At 45.4% G+C, this 23120-nt stretch overlaps 1 protein-coding gene across 1 annotated transcript in view; it reads left to right on the forward strand.

Annotated features, from left to right (window-relative positions):
• Window positions 1-20572, forward strand: part of KCNQ3 (potassium voltage-gated channel subfamily Q member 3) — a 299193-nt gene extending 278621 nt beyond the window's left edge. The window contains 6 exon segments of the mRNA XM_005900734.2: window positions 2056-2258; window positions 3076-3178; window positions 5702-5833; window positions 7704-7802; window positions 9573-9657; window positions 11732-20572. Of these exon segments, the coding sequence (XP_005900796.2) occupies window positions 2056-2258; window positions 3076-3178; window positions 5702-5833; window positions 7704-7802; window positions 9573-9657; window positions 11732-12448 (1339 nt within the window). The 3' untranslated portion in view covers window positions 12449-20572.
• The last annotated feature ends 2548 nt before the right edge of the window (window positions 20573-23120 follow it).

Here is a 23120-nt window from a genome sequence, read left to right on the forward strand (position 1 = left end):
AGCAAAGACAGGTAGGCAGGGGCCAGGAAGCAGGGGGCCTGAGCAGTGACTGTCCTAACCTCCCTCTTCTTAGTTCATGGCTGGGAAAGCCTTCTGTGTGTCTTCAGCGATTTCCTGCCTTGTTCTGTATTTTTAGCCTCCGGATGCTGATTTCGTCTCCATTAGTCATAACCTAGTGCTGGTCAGGAAAGCCACTCTGAAAAATCTGGACCAGCTCAGGAAAGATGGAGCCATCTGAATTTATCCTGATGGGTGGGTTATTAATGTAACAGTGTTGTGGGACAGAGAACAGTCAGACAGAGTCAGGAGTAACAATGACTCATCTATATATTCATTCATTCTTTCATGAATCAAATATTTCTTAGTGCCTTCTCTGTGCCAAGCTGAAGGCAAGAAGCATCTTGGACAGTATCACGTGCAGTTGTCCCCAGATCTCTCCTAAGCAGGGTGTGGTTAGGCTCACTTAACCATGAGAACCAGGTGTTCAGAGAGCATAGGGCACCCGCTCAACAAGAGATGTTCCCACCTCTGCAGTCCCAAGGCCAGGACCACCTCACTACACCAAGCTGCAAAGATGGCAGCAGCTTCTGGTGTGAGGCACGTGACTGTCATAACCAGACATCAACGTTAGAAATACTCAGTTATCTCAGGCTGATGAAAAGCTGATTTGACAACCCACATTCATATTCATTCGTTCACTCACTTCTCCCACAAGTACACACACACTTGCTGGGTGCCAAGTCCCGTGCGGGTGATGAGGAGAAAGAAGCTGAACTGAGTGTATCGATGTGTGACACACACTAGGGCTCTTTCTGGTCTGTGCTGCACCAAAGGACATCATTCCTGTGTCCACTCGGGTGAGAGGCAGAGGTTAAGAAACGGAAGGAGAAATCGCTGTTTATAGGGCACCTGTGTGCTGGGCTCTATGCCAAATCCTTGACAAACAGCATCCCATAGCAACCACGTCAGGTGGGACATGCTTATCCCTATTTTAAAGATGAGGTAATTGAGGTTTGAGAAGGTCACAGATTTGCCCAAGGACACGGAGATGGTTTTTGCACCAGGACAACTTCCTATTGGATTTATTGGCTTTTTTCTTGTGCCTAGAAGACTTTCAGCTGTATGCTGAAGTTCCCTGACCCTTTCTCAGAATAATAACTTTGAATTTACAACTAAAATGCAGACAGTTACAAAAGAAGCTGATTATGTTGAAATGTAATTATCAAAATATTTAAACTTTTGAGATGCAGTCAATACGTGTGTTTCTTTGTGATGAATCTAATGATGTGATATCGTGGCACGTAGAATAATTCTGTAATTTTGATGCAGTGATGAGCATAGCAATACGTGAAGGTAATAGGATATAAGATGATCTGTAATTTCTTATAGAAAGTCACAGGATACGGCTGGGGCATTGTGGGTATTACTGGGGTTCATTCATACATTCATAATTGAAAGACATGCTAAACTTCGGTTTGAGATTCGTGAATGAAAATCTAATTAGTAAATTTAAAATGCAGTGCTTTTCCCATCCAAGCTCATGGACCCCACCCCCCAAAAAGCTCTGTCCATGGTGAGGGGGAGGTGTCTGTGGACACCAGGTTAGGGTACCTGCTTTGTGTCATTTACGTCATTCAGTTCTGTTTAAGGAACACTTGATAAGGCTTAGCCTCTGTGGGTCACCATCTGGGCACCATGGAGTGGTACCGAGGAAGTTGCTGATGCAGAGGAGGTGGGAGTGGAGGAGGACCAAAGCTTTGCTGCCTGCTACCAGGAGCTGGCGTTTTATATCCTGGATCTCATTTAAGCTGCACTTAAGCATATGAGGAAACAAATTCAGAGAAACACACCAGAGATGTACTAGCTAGTCAGTTGCCGAGCTATCATCTGAAGCAAGCCGTGTCCCTTTCCAAGCAGCTCAGTCAGATTGAGCATCGGAGGCGCAGGTCCTATTCCCGCGCGGAGGAGGATGTATACGTCTTGATGGAGAGGGACGGGAGATTACGAAAGCCTGCACTCAAGGAGGAAAATTGTTCACTTTTGCTTATTTTGTAGCCAAAAGCTGGGTCTCTTGGATCGGGTTCGCCTTTCTAATCCTCGTGGTAGCAATACTAAAGGAAAGCTATTTACCCCTCTGAATGTAGATGCCATAGAAGAAAGTCCTTCTAAAGAACCAAAGCCTGTTGGCTCAAACAATAAAGAGCGTTTCCGCACCGCCTTCCGCATGAAAGCATACGCTTTCTGGCAGAGCTCTGAAGGTAACCCCTTCCTCTTCCTAACCCTGTGTCCTCCACGTCTTCCCCCTCCGTACCCTGCGGAAGAATCCTGCAGTCTACATAATAGCCGGCTCCTGCTGCCCTGAACCAGCTTCTGGCTTGTTTTATTCTTGGCCCCGGGGCTGTGATAGGTTCCTGCCCTCACCCTGGGTGCAGAGGGCCCACCTTAGCTGTCCCTCCGGGCCGGGGTCACCATGTGTGCCTGCCCAACCCCTGCAGGGATCCTTGAGACACACCGCATGGTTCCTAAGGGTGGCCTGTGATGAGCGCATTGCTAAGAAGGTCACGTTGAAGGATGGAGGGGGCCAGGGCAGAGTAGTCTGGACACCTGGGGACCTCCACATCCCAAGGGGGTGGGGAGAGATATGGGAGAAGTGTCTTGTGGGGGCTGTTGGAGCGAGTGCCCCTTTCACTTACCAAAAGGGAGGATGAGCAGGGCTCAGAAAGTGACCTCCCAGCTCACGGTCACAAGGATGAAGTCTGACAGAGCCAGAGTCTGAACTCAGGTGTGTGACAAACACCTACGTGCATGCCCTTGGCTGCCTCCAAAGGGGCCACTTGGGAACCCTGGAACACACACCACCCTCCCCGCCTTCTCCCCCAGGCAGCCGTCCAACACAGCAGGCACTTACCAGGCTTCTGGATTATGGGAGGGAGATGCTGAGAAAGTCTGAGTGACGTCACCCCTGGAGAGCACATCGGGGGTTCTGAAATGGAAATGGAGGCTTGGGAGGCTGAGTTTGAAGGGTTCTGTTGAAGTGGTGGCCTGCCGTTGTTGATATGGGTGTCTCCCTCTCAGATGCCGGGACAGGGGACCCCACAGCGGAAGACAGGGGCTACGGGAATGACTTCCTCATCGAAGACATGATCCCCACCCTGAAGGCCGCCATCCGAGCCGTCAGGTAAGCACCTCCTCCCACTTTAGGCCTCCCAGGCCCCAGCTCCTCTCCTCCAGGTAATGGCTTTGTAAAGTGGTCTTGGGCTTTGGGAAGGTGGCAGGAAATTTCTCAACCCCTGGGTCAAGTTCAGAGAGTATGTCAGTTCTCTAAGTGGGGGGTGCTGCCGAAAGAAAAGTGATGACGACATTAGCAGGTCATTAGCAGGTTGGAGACACTGGTGATCCTTTTGTTTGCCTTTGCCACTACTCATTTTATTTTTAAACATTCCTATGGGAGTGTGGTTACTTTGGGCTTCTGTGGTGGCTCAGCGGTAAAGAACCCGCCTGCCAGTGCAGGAGCCACAGGAGACGGGGGCTCGATCCCTGGGTCAGGAAGATCCCCTGGAGGAGGGCATGACAACCCACTCCAGTGTTCTTGCCTGGAGAATCCCATGGACAGAGGAGTCCAGCGGGCTGCAGTCCATGGGGTCTCAAAGAGTCGGACATGACTGAAAACTTAGCACACATGTGGTTGCTTTACAGTGTTGGGTTAATTTATTTTAAATGCTGTTGGTGAGGGAGGGTGTGTTGACATGAAGTTTTCTTCTTTTATAGGCTTCTGACTCAAAATAGCTTTTCTCCCATCTGTCTTCATTCATTTAGTTCTTTTTAATTAGCATTTTCAACATGATAATCAATTATAGGATTTTTTAGTCTGTTTCAGACGAGACTTATAATTCACCCTGGCTATTTCTATGTTGCTTGAAATGCCATAAGAAAATTAAGAAAATATGTTACAACTTCAAGAAAACTTTGGAATGTGAGTTTATAAGCACTCCACCATGATGGTAGTGAATTCTAGAAACTAAGTCAGAGTCACTAAGAACTAGTTATGGTATTTTCAGACTTTCAGTCCAATAGAGCAGGAAGGACAAAAGTTTATAATATGTGGCCCTCAGCAAAGCTGTTGACATGGTTCTTCATGACATCACTCTGTACAATGTGCCAGAAGTATGGCTGGATAAGAAACACAACTTCCTGGATTCTTAACTGGTTGAATGATCTTATTCAAAGAAAACCAATGAATGAGTCTGTCGGGCTCAAAGGAGGTCTCTGCTGAGATGCTTCCTGGTCTGGCTTCTGCTCCATCCTTTGGAGTACTCTCATTGATGCCCTAGTTCAGAGGTTGGCAGACATTTTTTTGTGAAGAGTCAGATATGTAGTAAATATGTCAGCCTTTATGATCCCTAGGTCTCTGTCGTGTTTAACTTTGATCTTGAAGTGCAAAGGAAGCCATAGACAGTATATAAACGAATCACTGAGGCTGTATTCCAACACAACTCTATTTTCAAACACAGGCAGTGGGCCAGACTTGGCTGCAAGCCACAGTTCCTGACACCCACCTTAGGTAGAGCTGTGTAATGGGCAGGCTTAGAAAGTGACATAGAATTGGAAAGGTTAGTGACTTGAATGGTACAATTGATAGATCAAAATAGTGTTTAGAGGCTGAAGTCATGGACTATGACAAACAAAATGAGTCTTGAATGCACCATTAAAAAAAGCTTATACAAGTATGAGATGGGAGGACCTGGGTTGTGATTCGGTGTTTTAAATTGACACTATGTTCAGCAAGAGTTGACCTCGTGAGGGAGATTTCAAGAAGATTAATCACCTAAGGTGACTTTATTGATTCCCAGGAAGATGGAGGTGAGGATTCCAAGTTCTGGGTGCCCCACTTTATTAACAGCCTGAAAAAACTTGAGGAACCAAAGCTAGCTTTTCTCTTCCAGGAGTTTATAAGCCAAAGGATTAAGGAGGCTATTGAGGAAGAGATATGTCAGCTTTCCTCAAATAGGAAGCAGTGTGACGCAGCTGTTAGGACCATGAGCCTTGTCCCCATACAACCCTGGGTTTCAGGGAAACTCTGACATTATCAGCAAAATGGCCCTGGGAAGAGGCTGAAGTTCCCTCGGCCACAGTTCCATCATCTGTGAATCGATTTATTAGCAAATTATCAAAAATGAATCCAGCCCAGTGTCTGGCATGTAGTGAAAGGTGAAAGTGTTAGTTGCTCAGTCATGTCAGACTCTTTGAGACTCTGTGGACTGTAGCCCATCAGGCTTCTCTATCCATGGGATTCTCCAGGCAAAAATATTGGAGTGGGTTGCCATTCCTTTCTCCGGGGGATCTTCCAGACCCAAGAATCAAATCCAGGTCTCATGTACTGCGGGCAGATTCTTTATCATCTGAGCCACCAGGGAAGCCCAATGTGTAATAAATGTTAGCTTTTATTGTCACTGTGAATTTCTTATTATTCATATGAGTGAAAGGGATAGTCATGAAGAAGAGACACCAGCCAGCCTAACTCAGTGTGGTTCCAAGAGGTGGAACCAGGACCAGGAGCAGGGACTTCTCATCAAGTTGTGTCTTTCTGGTTCTTTTATTCCCACCACCACCCCCCACCCCACCCCAGAATTTGTTCATCTTATATCATAAGTTCCTTCACTCTCCACTCCTGATGCACAAATGTCTCTACTTTGCCTGGCAGAATTCTACAATTCCGTCTCTATAAAAAAAAGTTCAAGGAGACTTTGAGGCCTTATGATGTGAAGGACGTGATTGAACAGTATTCTGCAGGGCATCTTGACATGCTTTCCCGAATCAAGTACCTTCAGACAAGGTAAGGCAGCATGCCTGGAAGGGTGGTGCCCTCCTGGCTGCTGAGGAATCGGCCAGGGAGACCGCAGAGCTGAGGTGAAAGGCATCCACGAATCCGCAATGCAGGGGAGAAATGTTAAGAACAAAAACACTCATCAAATAGAGACATCAAGGCCAACCAACGTGAGATCAAATGAGCTGGGAAGAATTTCTGTGAAATTGACATGGCTAAGATTAACAGTCTGATCAGGCCTCAGGGAGAGAAAAAGATCCCTAACTCTGATCCTTTGTATATGCCAACAAAATTCAGATTATCTAAAATGAGTCTAGTTGGCTAGTTCCAAATATAAATTTTTACTCAATTAAAAGTTCATCAAGAGTTAGTTGTAACAGTGAACCTATGGAAACAGCATTGATTCCTAGCTAATAATTATCACCGTTTTTGTTGATCACCTGGGCATTTCACATATATGTCTCCAATCCCTTATAACCCCCTAAGGTTTTGCATTAGAGCTGCCATATATCAATGAGAAGACCAAGATTTACAGGACAATGATCTTGCCCAAAACTACCCAGCTAGTAGGTGGCAAAGCCGGAAGTGAAACCAGATCCACCTGGGTACAAAACTCCTGTCCTCTGTAACACACCTCCATTATATAAATAGTGATTAAGAAAAGAATGGTACCTGATCTCATTAAAAAGTTACGCCACCATCAAATGATATTTTTACAGTCTATATAGTAAGATAAAAATTATGTGATCTATAGTGGATATATATACATAATATGATTACTAATAGCACATTCAGAAATATATACATACTTGTACATATTTATATACTTTGGCCACCTCATGCGAAGAGTTGACTCATTGGAAAAGACTCTGATGCTGGGAGGGATTGGGGGCAGGAGGAGAAGGGGATGACAGAGGATGAGATGGCTGGATGGCATCATCGACTCGATGGACATGAGTCTGAGTGAACTCCAGGAGTTGGTGATGGACAGGGAGGCCTGGCGTGCTGCGATTCATGGGGTGGCAAAGAGTCGGACACGACTGAGCAACTGAACTGAACTGAACTGAACTGAGATACATATATCGTGGAGGAGGGCATGGCAACCCACTCCAGTATTCTTGCCTGGAGAATCCCATAGTTAAAGGACCCAGGCCGGCTACAGTCTATAGGGTTGCAAAGAGTCGGACACAACTCAAGTGACTTAGCACACACGCATGCGCAGGGTCAGTGGAGGAGCAGTTGGGTTTGCAGAAGGACATAGAGAGGCATGGCTCCTTCTGAGTGCCGCGGTCCTGGGCTTGTGATAAGCCTCCCAGGCTGTTTCCATTGAGCACGGGGCACCGTAGCTTAGTGCCGGGTGGGGGGATGGCATTTGTCTTCTGTTGTGCTCAGGGTGACATTGATGGGGGGGCTATAGGAGCTACTATTGAATTCATCCCTCTAGTAGCTGGAGGAGCCTGCCAAGCTGCAGGGAAAAGAGGGCACAGCTGAAAACAGAGCCTAGGGCTTAGCAGGAAGACCTCCCTGACTAGAGGTTTTGGGTGAAATGAAAGAGCTGGAAGACCAGACCTGCTGCAGCATACCTGACATTTTCTGTAAGAAGGAACAGGACGCAGCTGTCACCCTGTCTCTGTGGTTCGGTTGCCTCTCTCCTCTGGGATGGAGAGATGCTCTCGGTACACTGGGCCAAAAGAAAAAAAAATGATGATGCATTAAATTAGAAAGTCTTTCTCCTTTCCTCTGTCTTTCTCTTTATGCTCTTCTCTTTTATTTTCCAAACTCGCAGCTGATGACAGAAGAAAGAGAATATATTGCTTTCCTCTCTTTTCATACAAAGCTCTCTGTCATTTAATCCCCCTCTTTGTGTGCTCTCTTTCAGAATAGATATGATTTTCACCCCTGGACCTCCATCTACTCCAAAACATAAGAAGTCTCAGAGAGGAGCCGCCTTCACCTACCCATCCCAGCAGTCTCCCAGGTGGGGCCCGGGGGCATTGACTGATGGGCTGTGTGGTTCCGGAGCCCGCACCGCATTCCCATGCCCAAATCCCCATGCCCAAGTCTCAGCTGGGTTCCTTTACCGTGGGGGTGAGGTTGCCATTCCCCCAAATAAGATGAAGAGAAAGAGCCTGCAGCCTATTCCAGCCTGTGGCCGTTTGAGAGGTTTCTGAATGAAAGCCTTGCAGCCACACTCCTTTGTATGGCTGCTGAAAATGCAACTGACGGTTTCCTAGTTAGAAAATAAAAAGAGACTTGTGAGGTTTTTCTTTTTTTTCTTTTTTGGAACCGAAAGAATACTCCATGTTAGCAGAGCCCAAGGCATTCCTCCTGGCCAGCTGTTTTGGCTTTTTTTTAACTTTCATCAGCCCCAGAGACTGAGAAGGAAATCAGCTGTCCAGCCCCAGAGCAGCTCTGCTCTCTCTGAAAAACTGTCTGAAAATTGTCCTTTTATAGGTGATGAGCCAGGATCCTTTAGAAAGCCCGCTGCCTGCATTTACACTTCCTTATTCCCCAGTATCTTCAAGGCAAGTATCAATAACATAAATGAGTGAAGGGAGGTAGGCGTAAGAAATACCATGCAATGTATAATAATAAGGCTCTTTATCATTAAGGAAGGAAGAGTGTAAGGCGGGCGAACAGAGCATCTAATCTTGGCTTCAGTTCTGGGGCTAGGCAAGGGGTGAACCACAGGGCCCTGAAGAACCTCAGGTCTGCTCTTGCTAATTTTAAGAAAGAAGATCCTCTGTTTCCAGATACTCTAGTTTCTCAAGAAAAGCTGAATATTCATATCTGATGTGCAATCCTCCACTTTTGAATGGCTCCAATGTTTAAAACCCTGTGCAAGCCAAGGAAAGCACTGGTGGGCTGGATTCAGCACAGAGACCACTGGTTTTTGACATCTGATTTAATTCAAGACTGCTCCAGGACCTCCCTGGCTGTCCAGTGGTTAACACTTCACACTTCCAATGCAGAGGGTGCAGGTTCGATCCCTGGTCAGGGAACTAAGATCCCACATGCCGTGCAACACAGCCAAAGATTGAAAAAAAAAAAAAAGAAACACTGTTTTACCCAAACCTGGCCAGGGACCTAGAAGGAGTAAGTAGCCTAGAGAAAAAACAATTGCCTAGAAAGTACCAAGCATGAATGGTTTCAAGCAATAGCTAGACTCCCTGAAAGTTCTCGTCTACATAGGACAATATTGAAACAAACTGGAATTTAGGCAGATGTGAACTGTGGTTGGCCAAGGAGCAAACGCAGCACGTCTCAATCCTGTTCCCTACGAATATCATCTTTGGCATCATTTTCCAGATTTTGCATCTGTTTTCCAGTCTTAGCTAAATGGAACAGATGAAATATTGGTTCCCAAGATGAGACAACCATGCTCCATCATCAACCAGTGTCTGTGACGGAAAGGCCAAGGAACATAATTTAAAGCAATCAAGCACTCTGGGCACAGTTAAGTGGTGTATTAAGTTAAGCTTGACACAGAGCTTCCTAAGAACAGCGTAATAGTCAGCTTCACATTTTCCTACAGTCAACATGGTAAGTATGAGACATCCCTGGTGAAGGTAGGAAACGCTGGCCTTTCCCAATGCCCGTGGGCTGCAGAGTTCCATGGGCTCTTCCAGACTCTGTAAGCCTGAGCACAAGCAGAATAGTCCCAGGGGCCATGGCCCACCTAGCTGAAGTGACCTTGCAGAGCAAAAATAGGTATCATGATCTTACAGCATTATGGGCTCTTTCCTAGGAATGAACCCTATGTAGCCAGACCATCCACATCAGAAACTGAAGACCAAAGCATGATGGGGAAGTTTGTGAAAGTCGAAAGGCAGGTAGGTCCTTCCTTTCTCCCACCAAGAACAAGTATGTGGAATTTATTTTCAAATGTCATTTTTTTTCATAGGGAGATAACAGACTTGAGTATCTACCATTCATCAAGGAATCTGGAAATGAAATCATTGATTTAGCACTTTACTGGCTGGGTGATCACTTGCAAGTGAATGAATTGTTCTGAGCCTCAGTTTCTTCATCTGTATAATGGGGATGTTAACACCTCGTGAGGTTGCTTTGAAGATTAAATCAATTGATACCTGTAAATTACCTAGAATAGTAGCTGGCACACAGTAAATGCTCAACAAATGGTAGCTACTATGATCATGAACTTCATGGTGTTTAGGAACGTTAGTGCCCTTCTCCACATTTTCGGTATTTTTCTGCATTTGTTATCCTCCTTCCGTGAAAACCTGGGTCAGTGTGTGGCCTGTGTGAAGGGGCCCGGAGGAGGGCAGGCTATGGGTGGGGTTCATTCAGGGCAGAAAGAAACCCATTCAGTCACAGCACCCCAGGAAGTCCACCTCTCTTTTCTTCAGTGAAGTGGCTTGTATTTTAGCATTGTTTGGCCAACTTTACCTGGGAAGCCCACCTTCCTGGTAAAAAAAATCTGCCTGCAATGCCTGAGGCCTAGGTTTGATCCCTGGGTCAGGAAGGTCCCCTGGAGAAGAAAATGGCAACCCAGTCCAGTATCCTTGCCTGGGAAATCCCATGGCAAGGCAGGCTACAGTCCATGGGGTCACAAAGAGTTGGACATGACTTAGCGACTAAACACACAATACACCCAACTGCACTAGATAAATAGCACCGTCAATTTCCTTTAGGATTCCTATCAACCCTTTTATTTTATTCATAACCCAAAATTGGATATGTGCAGAAGAGATAAGAGAAAATTTGAATAATTACCCTTTTTTAGTATGTCAAGAATATCCTTTTCTGCTGTTAAATTTTAATTTGTCATCTCAGCTCTTCCGTTTACCTACTCTGATGTTTGATGAGTTACTTCATCTCTCTGTGCCTCTATTTCCTCACCTGAAAAACAGAATAATAGTGTCCACCTCATAGGGCTGTTGTGAAAATTAAATAAGTTAAATAAGAAAGTTAATATGAAAGATTAAATAACTTTAAAGTGCATAGTAACTGCTAGAGAAGGATTAGTTATTATTAAGACTTGGGTACCAACTCAGCCATGACCTTGCTCTATGCTTTGTGTCGTCAACTATAACAGGGTATGGTAGACCTGCCTTCAGTCCTTCCTGGTGAGTTGTTAACTGTCAGAGAAGAACATCCCATGCACACGTGCATGTACACTTGTGTCTGTACACGCATGATGATTTTAATATGTTCTCAATTTTGTAGGTAGGAGCAGGTAGATGCAGCTGATCTCAGCATACCTTCTACTGGCCTCCAAGGCCCCTAGGGAGCATCTCTAGTTCTGAGAAGCAGAATTCTTGCTAACCACTGTCCTTGTACCCATGGGGCTTACATCCCCAGGTAGGAGGAATGTGCGCAGACAATATAGATGCTTCTTTAAGGGAATGTTTACAAATCAAGAACTCCTCCTCCTGGATCCAAACAGGAGCAGCCAGGCCACCTTCTCCTTGGGTAAAACTTATCCTCACACCATGTCTCTTGCTTCCAGGTTTCTGGAAAGCCCTTACCCTGTTTTTTTAGATTAGCAGAAATCCGTGCAGGCTTCACAGATGGCACAGTGGTGAAGAATCTGCCTGCCGATGCAAGAGACACAGAAGACATGGGTTCAGTCCCTGGGCCAGGAAGATCCCCTGGAGAAGGAAATGGCAACCCACTCCAGTGTTCTTGCCTGGAGAATCCCTTGGACAGAAGAGCCTGGCACAGAGTTGGACATGACTGAACGACTGAGCACACGTGCACGCATCCATGCACAAAGCTCAAAATCGAGAGATACAAAACAGTTAACTGTTATGATGATTATGATTTATGGCAGGAACCGTCTTCCTTTCTGGAAAGTAAATGCTATGTTTTTTCCTCACCACCAATAACAAGTGCCCGCCGGCCTGGAGAAAGCAGTAATACCCAATTCCTTGTGTTTTCCAGGTTCACGACATGGGGAAGAAACTGGATTTCTTGGTGGACATGCATCTGCAGCATATGGAGCGGCTCCAGGTGCACGTCGCCGGCTTCTCCCCGAGCAAGGGGGCCTCCTCGCCCGCCGAGGCCGAGCAGGAGGAGGACCGCAGGGATGCGGATTTGAAAACCATCATCTGTAACTATTCCGAAACGGGAGCCCCCGATGCCCCCTACAGCTTCCACCAGGTGCCCGTCGACAAAGTCGGCCCCTATGGGTTTTTTGCCCACGACCCCGTGAACCTGCCCCTAGGGGGACCCAGTTCTGGAAAGGGTCATGCGACCCCCTATGCGGAAAGGCCCACCGTCCTGCCTATCTTGACGCTTCTCGACTCCCGAGGGAGCTACCGCTCCCAGGCAGAACTGCACGGCCCCTGTTCGGACCGAGTCTCCCCCCGGCAAAGGCGCAGCATCACCCGGGACAGCGACACGCCCCTGTCCCTGATGTCAGTCAACCACGAGGAGCTGGAACGCTCGCCCAGTGGCTTCAGCATCTCCCAGGACAGAGACGATTATGCGTTTGGCCCGAGCGGGGGATCGAGCTGGATGAGGGAGAAGCGGTACCTGGCCGAGGGTGAGACGGACACGGACACGGAGCCCTTCACACCCAGTGGCTCCCTGCCTCTGTCGTCCACGGGGGACGGCATTTCTGATTCGATATGGACCCCTTCCGGCAAGCCCACTTAAAAAAGGGGTCGTGGGCTGGCTCCTCCTTGTAATGTAGACAGACTTTGTATAGCTCACTTGCTCTCACACCCGCCACATCCCCGTGAGATCACCAGGGGCTGCATCACACGCATGCATGTGCGTGGTGGCCCCACCTGGGCGGGGGCTTGTCGTGGCCTTTTATGTCCCCCGGTCACCACAGTGAAGCCGCTTCCTTTCAAGCATGGTTTGCATGACTTTACACTATATAAAATGGTACCGCTAACCTCTTTAGGATACACATTTATCCGCTGTTCTTACTTTGAATCATGACTGGACCAGTACAGGGAGAAATTATGGATGAGCCGTGCCGTGTGTCTGTGTGGTTGGCTGCTTTGGGTTTTGGTTTGGTAAGCAGAGAAAGTCGTTTCCGTTGCTTCTCACATCACCGCCCCTTTGTGTAAAACACTCCAATGATTAGTTGTTTTCTTCAGCAAGCCAATAGTTCCCTCAACAAAAAAGCATCATGTACCAAGGAGGTTGCCTCTTGAGCTAAAATGTGAGGGCAGGAATGAGATAGCATCATATCTGCCAAACTAAGAATTACGAAATTATTTTATTAAGGAAAAGCTGGGAAAACCGTCCGAAGGCTCTCAGAGGGACCTCACTTGGTCTGTCGTTGTCAACTCTCATGCCCCAGTTTCCTCATCTATCAAAGGTGGTGGCAAGTGTAACATTTCGGATGAGTTGTGAATAGGCAGGGAGAAAGCAGGCACACACACGCACATTAAATAGTTCCCAACTTATGTAGCCAAAGATAACAAAATGTGTCAGCAGTGGGGCGCCCCTTGGGGCGGGAGTTAAGTTCAGGGCCTTCAACACGAGGTTCCAATTCACATTCCTCCCTGTGACACTCATACAAGATGTCCAAGTCACATAGGAACTGGAGTCAAGAGGGCACACAAATTATCTCGTCCAGGACTTTCCTTGTAAAAATGAGAAACCGCAGGCCAGGTAAAGAGAGATGACTGGGATGCCCCCATCATCCCCAGGAGAGCTGGCTCAGTCAGCTGGCTCTCTCCAGGCCCTGGTCCCCTCCTGCCTACACTGCCCTGCAGTTTACACAGTGGGACCAAGATGCTGGTACCCTGTGTTGTGTAGAAAGTGCTCATGAGACTGTTTATCCAAGTGGGAGGGGAATGTCTGCTTTTATTGCAAAACGTGTTTGATGCTTTGCATTCTGGATCCAGAAAAAAAATCAGTACCAGGAAACTACAACATTTTTGACATGCAAAGAGGCAAAATTTCCAGAACCATCCAGTTTGACCCCTCTAGATATTTGAAACCACATGTAGCCATAAGACTAGCTAAAGTGTAAGCAGACAAGCTGAAGTGCACTGACCTCCTGTATAAGTATCAATATGAAGCAGAAGCCATCCTGTTAGGAGATGTCGCTGCTCTCTGAAACACGTTGATGGGAAAGAGTTCCGTTAGGCTTGGGCTAATTAGCTAAATGACTCCACCGCAGTGTTATTGTCTCACTCTTCACACGTCTAAGGGCCGTTGTAGATGGTTGCCATGGTGACCATCAAACCGATTGACGTGGAATGTCTGCATCCCACCAGTATTCTCCCTCGCATTGTTGTCAAGAGCCAGAGTGGCTGTGGCAGGTTGACGTCAACAAGGTTGACAGTTTCATCATTACCTAATGCAAGGATTTTGCACTATATTGGAGAGAGGAGCTTCTTCCTCAGAGGTGGGTTTCTTTCAACCACATGTCAACAGGTATCTCGTAAAAAGCTCAGAGTACAGTGATAATGAAGGGTCAGCCCCTGACTTTAGGACTTACGACCAAAGCCTGAAGTCCTTGGCATTGTGAATGGTAGAAAGGAAGTTGTACGTGAAGAGTCCCATGAATAGATGGGTGTTGACCTTGAAGTCCCAGGTAGGAAATACAGAACAATGAACACATACATCAGACATGAAGCCCCCTCCCCTAAGGTTTGCTATTGGACTTTCTGGCCATTTGAAGGGCAAAGGGCGTGGGTCATTCGATCCTTCTTCTGGCCCCTATAATATGGCTGCAAGTGCCACTGGAGTGCATGACCCAATAAGCCTTATGTTCCTTCCTTAGGGCTTGGTTCTTGATTCTGATATTCCTGAAATCTTTCATCAAAAATGACTGAGCCATCTAACATGCCAATTATTTTTCTAACTTATTAATACCCCTTCAGAACATACTGGTCTCAGTATCGTACAAGTAGAGGCATTTTCCAAGAACTCAATGGAGTTCCCAACTGGAAAAGTGAGACTTTCTCATCCTCATGTTAAAAATAGTCATCATGGATCCAAAGTTAGATGATTTCCTTAGGTTCTTTTAGTAACTGACAAAGGACTGGAATTTGTATTTTGTTCCAAACCATAAGAAGGCATTTAGCTTTCCTGCTGAGTCATAAGGCCAGGATGGCAGAGATTGGATTTGTGTTGATTATATAGCCCCAATGCAGTATCAGGGTAGACAAAGGCAAATTAATCTTCATGAATGAATAAATGATAAGAATCTTAAGAGCTATTTTTCCCATCTAAGAAAACAAAAAAAGAAAAAATTATTTTCTGGATTATTCCGCTTTGCTATTCTCTTTAAAAAAAAAAAAAAATTCCAGAAATGCAAACCAAACCCTATTCAAGTTGCCTGCCCACAGACGACATCATCAACATGGCTGTCATTGATGAAGTAGAAATTCAGGGTCTAGGATTAAACATAGGTTATAGGGAGAAACAGTATGTGCTTCCACAAACATCTTTTTGTCAAACCAAGAAGCAGAATGCTGGAATAATCCAACAGAATTGGTAAATAACCATTACCAAGATTACTGGTAAATTGAGATTATTCTACCAAGATTATTCTACTTCACATATACCAGTGGTTTATCTGAGATTATTCTACCTCGGATATACCAGTGGTTCTGAAGAAACTACAATGGTTCAGCCAAACTTCATGAAATAATGACAAATTAATTCCATTGTAAGAATTAAGTATGACTTTCTCAAGGGAAACTGTGCAGCATGTGCATTCAATCTCTGTATGTTACAACATGATATATGCAAATTTTAACGTCCTCTTTTAGTAGTATCAAAATCAATTAGATAAATCCACTTTCCAAATGTTAGATTAAAGGTGATCCTATTGGCTGAGAAGAAAGTACTAGATATCACTTTTGAGTTTGGAGTATCAAAGACTAGCACACAAGCAAATTCTGGATGTATTTTTATTTTTAATTGTGAGAGGAAAAGGAGGGGGGAACATCAAATTGAGAAAGTTCTATTTACTAATTGTGTTTGTTCTGGAAGCTGAGAGGTCAGATTTATTAGATATAGCATTGATGTTATAAAGCTCTAATTGTCATGAAAACAGAGCCAGACGATCCCAAGGTATACTATAGGTCAATGAGTCCATTAATCAACAATATGCATTGAATGCTTATTTTGTGTAAGGCAGTTAGTTCCTAAGACACTGTGAGTTGAAAGAATAATTACTTATAGACATTATTAATTGTTAATGCTAATATAACAGGAGCTGCTCATAACTGGCCAAGATCATTGTCATAATTCTATGCCACTCAAATAAGCGTGATAAAAACACTAATTTGTTTGTTCATTGCCAAGATTTATTAAGCACCACTGTCTTCTAGGCACTGCACAATGCACCAGAAATTCGAGATAAGAAAAACATCAAAATCTAGGACTCTAGTGGCCTTGAATTATTAAAGGTCCCTTCAGACTGTGTCTACCAAAAGTGGAAAGAACCTCATTTCATCCCTGCAGACAATTGTATATAGACAGGAATGCTTCCAAGGTTGGAATCAGTGAGAGCTTGAACATGGAAGAATGTGAAAGTAAAAACTGCATCGAAGTGGTAATGACCCCATCAGCTCAGGAAAGGCCAAATGGGTCCTACGGGGACTTTAAGTTCCATGCTTTGGACTTTATGGCTCCAGATAAGCTGTGGAAGGAGAGTTTTTAGAGCATCTGAGAAGGTTCTTGGAGAAACCTTCCTCACCAGATTGCTGCCATAATGGACCCCAGGCAAGGAACTGAGGCAGTTCCATTTCGTTGTGTTGACTGAGAGATGCTTATCGTAAGGACCAATATACAGCATCTATTTCAAGAGAAAAGCTTCTAGAAACCTACAGACCAGGTTCTTCTGGGCCAAGAGAAGAACTGTGTCCAGTGTCCTAAGATGTCAACTGAATTTTGAACAGTCTGCCATTCTCAACCCAGGCTTCCTCCAGAAGATGCCAAGTAACTGCTCTTGGTTTTCCTAGAATCCACACACAAGAAACCTAGAACCACAAGGACTTTCTTTGCTTTCTGAACCCCAGGCACTCCGAGGAATCGGCCCCACTGCCCTCACTTGTCTTCCAAGGCATGTTTGTTTCAGGATAAACTTTTGAACAGACTGTAAATCCTTTCTTTGTATTGAAATCAACCCAAAGTTCTTGTGTTACTGATACTACACTATTTAAACCTGAGCCTAAATCAGGTAGCAGGTAGCACAGTGCCCAGGTCAGAGGCAGATACTGTCTGCATAGACTTAGTGCTTTAGGAAACAGGAGTGGAAAATGCCAAGAGCTTGGGAGGATATAGAGATGCCCTGGATGAAAATTTGAGTCATATTCAAACATGTTTGGCTTTTCTGGCAAATTTTTATTTTCAAAAGAGCTAATTCACATAGATAAAACCCTTAGTACAGAGACTGCCATATGCGGGTGACTACCATTCATGTTCATCTTTTTACAGTATATGTGGATTCCATTGCCTGAGTCTTTGGTGTGACTCATGAACTCTAAACTTACGCTAGAAGATCTTTTTCCGAAAAACAGTGGTGAAGATACAACACCAATTTGTACACGACAGGATCAAGCGCTTTCACAATTGCCATTTAAATAAGGACATCTCTAGAAATAAAAATGCTTCCTTTTTCCATCAAAATAAGGAAGAGCAGGAATGTCAGAAGGAGGAGACCAGGACTGTTGGATCCCAGTGTTCGGGTGGTGGAAGTTCCCTGGAACACACTGTTTGTAGGCCGTAAAGTCAAATAGGAATAATTACATATAAAGAGATGAGTGGTTTCAACAAGGAAAGTCAATTGTGCCATGATATTTGTGAGACAAATGCTAGAAATGAGTGGAGAGCATCCAAGAAAGAGTTTAAATTTGCTGAAACCCTCCCCAGGGGGCTTTGTTCTCAGCTTTGAACAGTCTCAGCTCCAGCATGCCTGCAGGGAAACTGTGACTAGTATTTTCCTCTATTATCATAGATGCAGGAAAGTAGAATTTCATAGACTTCTAGATGCTCAGAATGAGAAGAGACCTCAATTACCCAGAAAAACCACTTCTCTTTTTGTATCAGGAAGCAGAGGCTCAGAGCCAAGGAAATCACATTTACTTGATCAGTGACTAAATGAGTGATCGTGTCACAGAATCTGGAACTCAGATCTCCTACCTCCTAGACCAGATGTCAGAGATCAAAAACTAAGAGTAAAATACCCAGTGAGAAGAGAGCATTGCTCTTGAGCCCAGGAGATGAGAGAAAACTTCCCGGTCCACTGGAGCAACTGCAAAAGTAGACACATGTTCGAGACATTTTCCCGTCTCGAATATGAGGATCCCATGCCTTGAAAGATGACATCATTCCTTCTTCCAAAACCCTGCTGTCGTCAAAGGCATAGAAATACCACTGCTGCTGTGAGCAGTTGAGAAAAGGAAAGAAGAGCCCTCCTCCCTTCCCCTCCCCGACCGCTCCCACTTTATCCCCTCTGTGTCCTGCCACGCATAGACCGGTTCATCTCTTTGGTGCATCGCTTAGACCCATTCAGCTTCAGAGTCATGTCTCAGACTGCATCCTTATCTATAAACCCATTTACCAGGATTTCTCCTCGGGAAAAAAAAAATTATCGAGTTTAAGAAATGGGATGTGATTTCTTTGGGCAACTATTTGACCCCAAGTCACCAGGTCTGCTAAAGTTGTCCCTTTGCATGGGGCTCTCTGGGTCTCTCCTGGGCACAGCCTGTTTGCTCTTGCTTTGCCCAGAATGTCTGTCTTGTTCATATCACAGCCTAGTATTCTGGTGTCTTCACCTAGACTACAAAGAAGCAAACAGGATTTAACTGCAAATGTCTTATGTTCCTGTAACTAGAAAATTGTTTTAGGAAATGAACAAGGCTCTGTCGGCTCAAAGGAGGATTTCTGTAGTGATTTCCACTCAAGCTGTGCTTGGGATAGATTTTCCAGAATTCAGCAGGGCTGCCCCACAGCCCTTGTTAAACCCAGTAGCAGGATATTCATTTCTCCTGAATCAGGCAGAACCAGGAGCTCCTAAGAGATAGAAAGAAAGATGGTCAAGCTCTTGGATGGCAATAGGTGACCCAGTGTTTTTAAAGACTGTCTGGGGTTGAAATAAGTTTCAGAGAGAAATAAATCAAAAATGGGCTCTCTGTAAGAATAACCTGACTTATAATTGAGCAATCAAAAGCCTTTCCCACAGATTAGGAATATATCTGTAATTCCTCTTAGACTTGTCAAATGGACTATACAATTTGACATCCCAGAGTAAGACAAAATGAGAGCATGTTTTCTTTCAACGTTCTATTCTCTTCCTCTGCCCACAAGACTGTGGTCAGGGAAGGGGGAGAGGGGAACGTGCCCTGATCTCTCACTTGGGGTAGCATGGGACATCACAGTTCTCTCTCTTGAGTTCCTGCAATCCTCATCACAATCCCGCCAGAGAAGTGTTACCATTTCCAATGGTAGAAGTGTTACCATCTACGATGGTAGATGAGCAAGCTGAAGCTGAGAATGAGAAGCCCTCAACAAAATCCATGTACCTGCAAAGCCCGTTGTTTCTCCCCATCCCAAGTCTCCCAGGTCAATGGAAATGCTCTCAGACAGGCCCTGGGATCTTCCACAAATCCTTGCCCTCCTCCACCCTGTCACCTTTCCAGTTGAATGATTGCAGTCCTGTTGGGTCTCTAGAGAGAGGAGTGATTCTTGCCTTGACTGTTCTCCTTGCTTTTTGGTGGTCCCCCCTGTTCTTTTGAGTGGTTTTACATTCCAGCTGTTGGCGGGAGAAAATAATGCCACATAAATTGTCTGTCTGGTTCATGTTGGAATCCACTAGCTCCTGGAGTTTGGTATGGCTACAGATAATCCCACAAGTTCCCCTTGTTCTTTATCCCCAAGGATCTCCTTTCATTGTTTTAACCAAACAAGTTCAAATGTCCCTCCCTCCTGACTCTGGTCTTCTGTCTCTAGACTGCCCCTTTATTCCAGGGCTTTGAAATCCTGCAGAAACAGTTGGGTCTTCAGAAACACTCTCTGGGATGCCAAACGCTCAGAACAGTTTTTCTTTCTCCATATGAAAAGATCAAGGTTCCCGGGGGGAAGCCAACCTGATCTGATAATTGAGCTCTTATTTTCCCTCTGAATCCTGTTCTAAGGGACGGGAGGATAGCTTCACCCTCCAGAGTTCCTCTGAGGGTTCAGAGTCCGGGTGGGAGGCCAAGTTCCCAGACTGGGGGCCACTATCTTGTCGGGTGTCAGAGGCTTTGCTGTTAGAAATGTGAGGTAGGCTCTGACGCATCTTGAACATCACCTTAGAAAGATGCGCCGGCTTCATCAGACCTGTCAATCCTTCCCCGTTTTAAAGGCAAATGCTTTCCGCATTGCTTCCAGTGCGATATGGCTCTTCTTGTACTTTTTCCTCTTCGTAATGTAGGAGTGATGGAAAATGTCAGTCTTTGAGGAGCACATGGAGGTTTCCAGCGACATGAATCCACTGGATCTGATTTTGGATTGTACTTTCTTTAACCCCCTTTTACGGCATAGAATTCTGGTGCCTTGCTCCCTGAATTTGTCTCCATGCTAACAAGTAGGCTTTCTTCACATCCTGGCTTACACGGGAACACAACTCTTCCACAAGTGGCCTTTAGTGCTCTTTATAATATGATTTCCTGTAATTTTTAAACTGTATGTGTAATTTATATTCTGGCTGTGTCCAATCTTTGAACAACTTTACTAGGTTGATTTCCATATATATTATGCAAACAATTCTTACCTGATTTTTTATGTTCTATCTTAAATAAATACTGCACCACTTATTAATAAATAGACATTTCAATGACCGTGTGGCATAATGTTCTTTGCTTCATTAATGACACAGAGTGACAAATGAGGACAGTTCTTTGTTTTGGGTTTTTTTTTTTTTTTTAGTATTTATTTATTTGGCTGTGCCAGGTCTTAGTTGCGGCACACAGGATCTTCGATCTTCCTTGCAGTATTTGGGTAATTTAGTTGCGGCATGAGAACTCTTAATTGCAGCTTGTAGGATCTAGTTCCTTGACCAGGGATCGAACCTGGGCACCTTACATGGAGAGTGGAGAGTCTTAGCCACTGGACCACCAGGGAAGTCTCAAGACAGTTCTCCTTTGGAGAAGTTTCACCTCCTAGACCATGTGGAAGGAAGACCATGCAGGCGACTCAGAGAGACTGTAAGTCGACGGAGGGGAAATGAGTGAAGCTCATGTCAGATTGTCTCCCTCTATCATCAGTACAGCTGGAAGGGATGATTTCTCTTGAGAGACAGGGTGTTGGAGCAGGGAACTTCGGGGGCATTACTTACCCTTTTTCTGTCTTGGTTTATCATCTGTAAAGTGAGGAGGAAAATGTGTGCCTTGAGGGGTCATTATCCTCCTGAAGGATCAAGCACTCAGCAAATCTTCCGTGAGTGAAAGGTTTTGACTCTATCTTATAGTTGCCTCCCTGGCTGCCTTAATTGGGTTTCCATAAGAATAGAGACAGGATATTGGGTGCAAGTAGTTTATTTGGGAAAAGTGGAGAGACAGGAACAGAGGGAGAATGGTCAGTAAAGAATGTACTCCCCTGTGGGTAACTGGGCTCATTTCCTCTAGGAACTCCCTGTGAACCCACGTGAAGTGTCCCAAAGAATTGTTCCACCTGAAGACAGGCGTATGGGCATTCATCCACCGAGCCCTGTTCTTCCCTGGTGGAGGGTTGCCCCGGGGCATTAAATGCCCTCCTCTGTCAGTTTCCTGGGCTACAGCTGAGCAAGCTCCCCAGGGCAAAATCTCAAAGGCAAAGGAGCAGAGACGCAACCAGCGGAGGTGATGAGCTGTCTGAGTGCTGTGACCACAGGGCAGAAAATAGGCAGGGCGACCTCAGCATGTGGCACCTAAGTCTGCCTGAAGACCCTCCATACACACAGGGAAGCAAAAACCCAGCCAGGTTGCCACAAACCACTCTAAGTCAGAGGACAATGTTGGCGAACACTGGGCAAGCTGGTCATGGCGGCCACGAACTTATTCATTATTAAAACAATGCCTGTAACTTCTAGGAAGCAGGTATAAGTTCTACTAGAAGGTCATCCTTCAGTTCCAAGGTCCACATTTGTTATCGCGAAGGCCTGAGACTGACCTTGCAGTTGAGAAGAACATCCAGTCTGCAAACATGTGTCCCTCCCGCAGTGAAACATACCCATCTCCGGTCTCAGGTGACTGTATGACAGTCAGAGAAAGAGCCTAAAAATTATATCCCTGAGAAAATCCCTTTCCATCTGCACATGGAGCAAAAGCCCATTCACAGCCTTGCATCCCAGGTCCGCCCCGGAGCCAGTTATTGTTCCTAACAATGTGGGCTTCCAACAATGAGCTCAGGCAACTGGCAGACCCGGGACCCAGTGGCCTCCCCACACTGAAGATGTGTAAGAGGTCTCCCCTGAGAAAAGTCCAATTGTCCTTGTATCCTGCCTCCACATCAAGTATGAAAACATCCCCAGCAATTTATCTTCTGGTTCCGGGCAGGTCAGCCCCAGGCCAGCGGACGGAAAGGGGGTTAGCAGAGGGAAATAGAGAAATAATAGAGATCAAATCATGGACAGCCTCCTGGGCCATTATAAGGACACTTGCTTTTACTCTGAAAGTAAAAGACAGGAAGTTAGTGCAGGACTTTGAGTAGAGGGATGACAAGATTTGACGGATGCTAAGTAGGGCTTCTCTAGGCGCTGTATTGAGAATACACTGAATGAGGCAGGGGCAGAGGCAAGGAGCTTAATCAAGAGCAATCCCAGCTTAGCAATAATCCAGGCGAGAGCCAAGCATGGCTTGGACCAGAGGGATGGAGGTGGGAAGAATGCGTTTTAAGTGTAGAAATGACAGGATTTGCTGATAGAGTGAATGTAAGGTGTAGAAGAAGGAGAAGAAGCCAGGGAGATTATATAGATTTTATCTGAGTGCCTGGAAGAATGAAGATATCATTAATTGAGATGGGAGTAGATTAGAGAAGAGGCTAGTTCTTGCAAATGGCCTTTTGTGTATTAAATCTGAGCTACATACAAGGCATCTAGTGATATGTTCAGTAGATAGTTGAGCATGTAGTTAAGGGGTTTATTTAGGGTTGAAGGTTATCAATCTACCTATCCATCAACTTGACAATTTACATATACCATTTGAAACCATGAAACAAGGTGCTAGCTCCTTGTGAACAAGTATAGAGACAAGCAGACACCTAAGGACTGTACCTACAACATCAAGAGCTCAGGGAGACGAGGAGAAGAGGCTGAGCAGAAGCAGATGACGAAATAGAAGACAGGAGACTGTGGTGTTGGGATGCCAAGGGCAGACTCATCTCACGGAGACAA

This window comes from Bos mutus, chromosome 14, assembly GCF_027580195.1.
Source record: "Bos mutus isolate GX-2022 chromosome 14, NWIPB_WYAK_1.1, whole genome shotgun sequence".
Taxonomy (NCBI): domain Eukaryota; kingdom Metazoa; phylum Chordata; class Mammalia; order Artiodactyla; family Bovidae; genus Bos; species Bos mutus.